Raw genomic sequence first — 8,093 nt, forward strand, 5'->3', positions numbered from 1 at the left:
GGGGATCTATTCTCCATTACCATTAGATAGCCGATATTAATCAACTTGAAACAAAATGAGTGTGAAAAAGCTTCTGATATCGGCAATAAGGTCATTATTAGCCCCCAAAATAATTGCAAGTTTTTAGATGACTGTTCTTACATGCCCGTAGTAGGAAATATTTTTACACGTCCAATTTAAATGCCACATAGTAGACTAGCTAGGGCCCAAATTTTGTCGCCAAATAGAAAATTAGGAACCTTTCTCATATGTTAAGTTTCAATACTATTGGAGTTTGCCATGCTGCAAAACATAACTTCGGAAAATCCAACGCTATGTAAGAGTGCAAATTGGTGGTCAAAGTACCTTAGGTATGCATAGATATTCTTGTGGATAGAAGCATGACAATTGATTGAATTAGACTTTGAAATTTGACATGTGATTGATCTAGACAAACCCTTTCTAATCTAATGATCATAATAGCCTCATCATCCATCCCAGTGGCAATTTTTAAAATGAGTATGTAGGAAATGTTTCCCCCATGGGCTTGTAGGAACCATTTTTCCTATTTGTAGTCATTTAAATAAGTTTTAACATTTAATTTCCTTTGGTAAAATGTCTATAATCATTCTAAAACAATTATACCTAAAAAAAAAAAGCTAGAATTATTATATCAAATACCTTTCAAAATGAGAAGGGGATGCCAAATATCTAGCATGTGGCAAATCGAATGTAACCCAAAATTCATGGACAAGTAGATCTTAAAGTCCCCTTCTTACATTTTGAGTTTCAATCTAAACATGGATTGCCAAATGGTAAAATAAAGCTTTGAAAATCTAGGAACTACAATAGGAATGATGGACGATAAGGTGTACAACCTACCCACTGAAAAGTTGGACAAACCAAATATCTATGAGACTAAAATATGATGGATCATCCTATTATGCTTATCATGACGATGGACCGTCCTGATGAACTTTTTCCAAAAAACATACGTATTTTCTGCCGTACACCATTGTTTGAATTTTGATTGAATAGAAGATATTTCATTAAGCCTCAAGCAATTAATCTTGTAACAAACATTAGAAAATAACCAAATATAACACCCACTACCAGAAAGAATGAGCTAAGGCCCTTTCAGCCAACATGAAAGTATAGGAATTATATGAACTTCTTGTGAATAAAAGAAGCATGAAATACCATCAATAAAATCAATAGGTGCACTAAATATAGAAGGAAAATTATTAGTTTTAGAAACTAGCTAGGTTTACTTGTCTAATATCAACTTATTGATAAATTTTAGAATTTAAGGTTGAATTTTTCTTGCTAACTACCTTTTAAATGTAGCATGGTACATACCACATGGAAACTTGTTTATGATTATGTGAGATCAATATAGTCCCCCCACGGCAACCTAGTTGATACTCACACTTCGAGGACAATCCATATCACCTACTTATGTCAAGTTTTAATATGAAATTGTCAGAACTCAAAATAAATAAATTATACTGTTGAAAATACAAGAAGAAGAATCCATTATGTAGTGAAACGACTTACAATTTCTTATTTATCTAATGGTTCTTTAGACAGTTTGAAAAATACTGTCCACATGTCACAATGTCTTAACTAATTTACTCGGGCTGTTCGTTTTGTTGTAAAATTTACTTTGCAAATGATATTTTACAATGAAAATCTCACGTCATATAAAATGCTTCTTATTTTCCAATGTCTCTTTTTTTTTTCGTTTTGTTTTGGCATTTTATATATATCAAAACAAAGAAAATAAAATCTTATTTTACGGGAATAGTTTCATTTTCCGCATTCTTACATTATACAAATAAAGCCTTATGTTAAGTTTGTCTCGAATTCTTGACCTGTTTTGAAGATTGACTCGCCTCGACATATTTTGGTGGTGACTCGAATGGAAAGTTTTCTGAGATCTATGATAGAAGTAGAGGCCCAACCCTAGAGCCCAACACTGATCTTGTATGTGGTGCATGGCCGTAGCCGGGGCTCTATGGTTCGACCTCGATCCGATGGTTTGACCTGCGACTTGGAGTAGATAATATATTGTTTTCTTGTTGAGCAAAATCATTGTAATTTGGAGGTTTTTTCGAGCTAGGGCTTTCAAGGCGAGTTCTCTGACCATTGCTTGGGTGTAATCTCTCTTCTGCTTAGTGAAACATCTTCTTCTTCGCCCGAGGATGTAGCACACCATACCAGTATATGAACCTCATTAAATCTCTATGTTGTGCAGATTTATTGTCAATTTATTTTCACATTTCTTGGTGTTTTATCTAACCTTAATACCACTACAAGATCCACGTCGAACTCTTCTATTTGGATGAATTGCATATGATTATTAAGAGGGAAGGGGTGGGAGACAAATAAGAGAGGTGCAATGCTCCTTAATGGATGATTTTTGATAGTAAAAGCGTATTAGTCATGCCGTATTTCACCCTAATATATTAATATGCATGGTTCACGCACAAACATGTAATATTAATGTAATCCCAACTATAGTAAAAAAATAAATTATATTATATAAACCTAGATGATGGGAATGAAAATAACATTACCTTTGCCTATAAAACCAGTGTTCGTTTTGAAATGTGAATGAGACAAGGAGAGAGATAAAAAACGAAGGAAACAGTAGCAATAGTAGTAGGAGCTGGGCTGGCTACTTGCAATATCAACTTCTTTGCTTGTTTAAAGAGAAGATTGTTATGGTCCCATATGGAAGAAGAAAAAGCTTACGATCGTCTCCACTTCACCTGCCAAAGCAATTCTGTGAGCTTCCTCTCACAAAATGTGTACATGGGAAGCAATTTGTCCAATACTTGGATGACTATGTGAGTACCTTTTAGGTGAACCCAGAGTGCAACCGAGCCACTGAGTACCAGAAGATGGTGTGTCAAGGTTAGGCACACCAAGTCAGATGAGATTGAGGATTATAGAGCTAGATTTCTTGTAGTAGCCACTGGTGAAAACCGCGATTTTCGCCATTTATTCTAGAGGTGAAAGGCTTTGATATAGCTTCGGAGAGGAAGTCTTTCATTCTACCAAATATAATTCTGGGAATAAGTACGGAAACAAGCATGTTTTGGTTGTTGGATGTGATGACGTTGATATGAAATTGATTTTTATCAATCCAACATTGGTGCAAAGTCATCGTTGACATTCGCGAGTAGCTTGTTTGTTAAGTTGCCGTCACTTCTATCCATCAATTTTTTCAAAGTCATCTAGGGTCATTATTACTCCGCTGCCCTGTTATGCAAAGTTGATAATTCTCTTCCCCTTGTTTCCTATACCCATCCCAAGACACTAACTCATGAATAAGGGATTCTCAATTCTTTTTTTTTTTTGGTAAAGAGGGAATTTATTGATGACAAGAGGAACACAAGGCATCATTTACACAAAGGTCATGAAGCCAATAAGTGGAAACTAGCCACACTATCTTACCAGTCAATGACAAGGCCTTCTGAGCAAGGGAATGCACAACAATGTTTACATCCCTTAGAATATGATTGAAATGACAATCATTAAAAGCAGTTGAAATATGAACAATATCTTCAATAATTGGAGCCAATTGAGTTGGAGGCTGAGAGGTTGATGGTTGAAGAAGTAGAATGATCTCTCTATTGTATGATTCAACTTGGATGTGAGAGAAACCCAAAATAGAGGCTTGAATCAGCCCAACTCTAATGGCCATAGCTTCTCTAATAGAACTAGAGCAGCATTGAATATTTTCCGATAAAGCAAATAATTAGGCGCCTTGACAATCCTGAATAATAATACCAAGACCTCCAACCTGAAAATCTGTTGGCAATGCAATATTGCAATTAATTTTAACAGAGCCTATTGGAGGACGAGTCCATGAAGATGGAGGAGAGAGAGCTGTTGGAGCTTCATAAGAAGACTGATTGTGAGGAGACGAAGCTGCCCAGAATTTAGAGAAAGCTCTCTGAGCCGATTGAAACATTTCACTAGGAGTCCAAATCTTCTTTCTGAAAACGAGATCATTTCTTGCAATCCATAAAAACCAGTAAAGGAAAGAACACATACCCAAAGTTTCTGTAGCCTTCCTTTGTTCCTGTGAAAAGAGGGAATCCCAACTTGAAAGGAACTCATAAAGCTTCAGAGGCCTAGATGCTGGAACAAGAAAAGCAATGGAGCTTCCAAACCATGAAGCAAGTGCGAAAAGACATTCCAACAACAAATGATCCACAGTTTCCACTGCAACTCCACATCTCAGACATGATGGATCAACGGAAACATGACGAGAAAGAAGACCCTCCCCAGAAGCAAGGCATTGCGCACATGCACGCCATAAAAATGATTTGATTTTGGATAGGGTTTTGCAAGACCAGATGTGTGTCCATACTTTCTGCGGAACCAAATCCCAAGCATGAGTACGAGAGGAGGAAGCTTGTTGCCTTGATTTAAAAGCCCGTTGATTATCAAGGAGATGGTATGTAGTTTTAATTGAAAAGCAGCCATTGTGAGATCCACCCCAAACCAATTTGTCTTCCCGTGGAAAAAGACTGATCTGTATCTTAATGATCTCAGAAATATCAGTTGGATGAAACCATGTATTGAGGAGTTCCAAATTCCAACAGTGATTGTTATGGTCAATGAGATCAGAAACTAAGGAAAGTGGGCAGCCCAATGTTTTAATGTTGGGAAGTTGGAAATTCTTAATAGTTGGGATCCATTTATCATCCTAGATAGAAATATTAGCCCAGTTCCCACTCGCCAAACTAAGCCACTTTTGAGAACTTCTCTACCCTCCAGGATACTCCTGCATGCCCAAGATGGGTTATTGCCGTTCCTTGCTTGAAGAAAATCAAAATTTGGAAAGTAGATAGCCTTGAGAAACTTGGCCCATAAAGAGTCTGGATTCGACCATAGTCTCCATGCCACCTTAGAGAGAAGAGCTAGGTTCTGAATGAAGGGATCTCTTAACCTAAGACCACCCTTTTTCTTGGATCTATTAAGCCTTGACCAAGAGATCCAATGAATTTTTTTGTTTTTCTTCCGACTGACCCCAAAAGAAATTTGAGACCGCCTTCCTAATCTCATTATGATGGGATATTGGAAGTTTAAAATGAGACCCCGCATGGTTAGAAATGGAGCAAGCGACTGATTTCACCAAAACTTCTTTTCCGGCATGAGAGAGAAGCTAATTTTTCCACCCTTGAACTCTATTACACACCTTGTCTTTAAAATCTTTGAACAATTGAGATTTGGAAGCCCCAAAATCTGTGGGGATTCTCCATTCACCGTGGGTGAAGCAAGACTACCTCCAAAATGAGAATGTGTGGGAGCTGATCAATGTTTAAGCCTCCAATCCAAATTGCATTTTCCTTCAGATTAAACATTTCCATCTTCATCATCAGTATTGGAGACATTTAGCCTCATCATGGGGCAGATTTGGGTACAATTGGATTCGAAATTTGTGAAAGATGACCCTACACCCTTCTTATGATTAGTCATGGGGCTTCATATACTTGTTTTGGGTTGAAATGTGGTTAATGGAGTTGATTGAATTAGACTATGAAATTCAATATGTGACTAATCTAGACCATGGCTTCTTTATCCAATGGTTTAAATAGTCATATCATCGATCCACATGGCTATAAGCATGTAGATACATTTTTCCTATTTGTATTTATTTAGGTAAATTTTTAACATTTATTTTTCTAAGGTTAAATGTTTATATTCTTTTAAGAAATAAAGGTAGAAGTATTATATCAAATATTTTTCAAAACCTAATAAGTTTGTTAGGACTGCCCAAATCTGTCATGTGGCAGGTTAAACACCCATAAATTTTGTGACCAAACATTGAGTTTCAACCCTAGTTAACTCAGTTCTTCAAATGACAAAGTAAAGCTTTGAAAATCTAGAAATATACATGGATATACATAAATGACTGGGAAATAAATTTAAAAAATAAAAATAAAAAGACATATTTGTGTGAGTATTTAATTGAATTTGAATCTAAAAATGCATAAGCCACTAGCCAGATAGCTCAAACCAATTGTTCATTTAAATCAATTGTTCATGTGGATAAAAAAAAAATAGTGGGTCATCATGTAAGCTTATATCAAGGTGGGCAGTTAAATAAGTAAAAAATGCAGCAGTAAGTATCAAATGGCAACTATTATTTTGCTTAAAACTAGGTGGGCTTTCCTACATCAACTTATTCATAAATTTTAGAAGTAAGGGTTCAAATTTTCATGCTACCTACCCTCCAAAGTAACATATTGGTAAATTCCATGTTACCATATTTTTATAGTGCATATATATATATATACACACACCCACCTTTTTTTTTTGTTTTTGGTGTTAAAGTATAGACACCCACCTACCCATGTCAAGTTTTAAACTTTTAATAATAAATTATTTACTCAAAAATAAAGAAATTATATAGTTAAAAATACAAGAGCAAGATTCCATTTTATGGTCAGCCGGCTTAAAGTTTTCTATTTATTTAATGGTCATTAATGATTTTTTTTATAGAAACCATCTTACCATATCATTGTTTCTTTTTTATGTAAAAGATACTGTCCATAGTCCAGAGTCCATACATGACAACATCTAAACTAATTTAAGTTGTCATAGTTCATAAATTGAATAATCTATTCTGAGTATTATACCAGAGAGTTAGGTGAAGTGAGTTAGGTGAAATACTCCTATGCATGTTCCATGCCAATTACATGTAATCCCATACTAGAAAATGAAGCTAAAACAATATCTCAAGTGTTTGGAATGACAATAACATTTACACTAGCATATTTGCTTATAAATCCAATGTGGGTTTTGAAAGAAGTGTAGATGAGAGAGAGGGAGAGAGAGAGAGAGAGAGAGAGAGAGAGAGAGAGAGATCAAAAAATGAAGGAAACAGTAGCAATTGTAGTAGGAGCTGGGCCTGCTGGCATATCGACTTCAGCTTGTCTAAACCTCCAATCCATCCCTCACATTCTTATTGAAAGAGAAGATTGTTACTGTCCTATATGGAAGAAGAAAGCTTATGATCGTCTCCACCTTCACCTTCCAAAGCAATATTGTGAGCTCCCTCACATGTCTTTCCCTGAATCTTACCCAAAATTCGTACCAAGGAAGCAATTTGTCCAATATTTGGATGAATATGTGAGTACCTTTAAGGTGAATCCGGCATGTAATCGGACGATCGAATTGGCGACATATGATGAAGTTGCGAAAAAATGGAGTGTCAAGGTTAGGCACAACAAGAGTGATGAGATTGAGGAATATAAAGCTAGTTTTCTGATAGTGGCTACCGGCGAAAATTGCGAACCATTTATCCCGGAGATGGAAGGGCTTGAGACCTTCAAAGGGGAGGTGTTACATTCTACTCAGTATAAGAGTGGGAGTAAGTATAACAATAAGAATGTTTTGGTTGTTGGATGTGGTGATTCTGGAATGGAAATTGCTTGTGATCTAGCCAACTATGGTGCCAAGACCTCTGTTGTCATCCGTAGCCCGGTAAGACAGATTTTATAGCCTTTATTGTCTATCAACTTTTCAATATTAGCAACATTTATTATGCTATCAACTTTTTTATTACAAATTTGCCACTCTCAGACCTTGCAGTAACTGGAGCCTCGTGCATTGAGTTGCTCTTTTTATTTTTATTTTTTGAGAGAGTTGAGATTCCCTGCAAGTCTGCAAGTACGTTCACCTGAACATGCGTTTCGGAGTGTCAACACCTATCTAATTTAAAATGTGAAGAGAGAGGTATTTCTAGAAATAAAAAAAGATAGATGTTGTCACATGAAGCATATATGTAGAGAATTTAAACTCATGGTTCCCACGAGGCCATATCCTCTCCTGGACCATGACCTCCTGTAACAATCTCACACCATCCATTAGGTGTAGTCATGATCAGTGTTATCAATTCGGCCGAATAATTCGCGAATTATTCGGCCGAATCGAATTTTTCCGAATTTTATCAAAAATTCGGACCAAATCCGAATTAAAAATAAAATTCGGTAAAGTTCACGATTTTTTCAAACGTAAATATAAAACGCGAATAATTCAGACCGAATCCGAATTAAACCGAATTATTCGGTTCACTTAAACATTATTTAAAA

General features: G+C 36.0%; 2 protein-coding genes across 2 annotated transcripts in view; one reads left to right on the forward strand and one right to left on the reverse strand.

The window, feature by feature from the left end:
• Positions 1 to 3,745: 3,745 nt before the first annotated feature.
• LOC122074259 lies at positions 3,746 to 5,390 on the reverse strand. Its single transcript, XM_042639101.1, has 2 exons — positions 5,283 to 5,390; positions 3,746 to 4,366 (listed from the first exon to the last, which is right to left on the reverse strand). Exons 1-2 carry the CDS (start codon positions 5,388 to 5,390, stop codon positions 3,746 to 3,748), a joined length of 729 nt encoding a protein of 242 aa, XP_042495035.1.
• Positions 5,391 to 6,792: 1,402 nt separating this feature from the next.
• Positions 6,793 to 8,093, forward strand: part of LOC122074842 (probable indole-3-pyruvate monooxygenase YUCCA10) — a 3,446-nt gene continuing 2,145 nt past the window's right edge. Inside the window, exon 1 of the mRNA XM_042639811.1 lies at positions 6,793 to 7,485. Coding sequence (XP_042495745.1) covers positions 6,817 to 7,485 — 669 coding nt within the window. The 5' untranslated portion in view covers positions 6,793 to 6,816. The remainder of the gene's footprint in view (positions 7,486 to 8,093) is intronic.

This window comes from Macadamia integrifolia, chromosome 3 (assembly GCF_013358625.1).
Source record: "Macadamia integrifolia cultivar HAES 741 chromosome 3, SCU_Mint_v3, whole genome shotgun sequence".
In the NCBI taxonomy this organism is placed as follows: Eukaryota; Viridiplantae; Streptophyta; class Magnoliopsida; order Proteales; family Proteaceae; genus Macadamia; species Macadamia integrifolia.

Excerpts from the sequence above, each read along its gene's own strand:
- LOC122074259 (XM_042639101.1), bottom strand. The coding sequence starts at position 5,390 with ATGTCTCCAATACTGATGATGAAGATGGAAATGTTTAATCTGAAGGAA. Across the intron at positions 4,367-5,282 it reads CACACATTCTCATTTTGGAG|AAAGTATGGACACACATCTG; the intron begins GTAGTCTTGCTT and ends TTGGTTCCGCAG.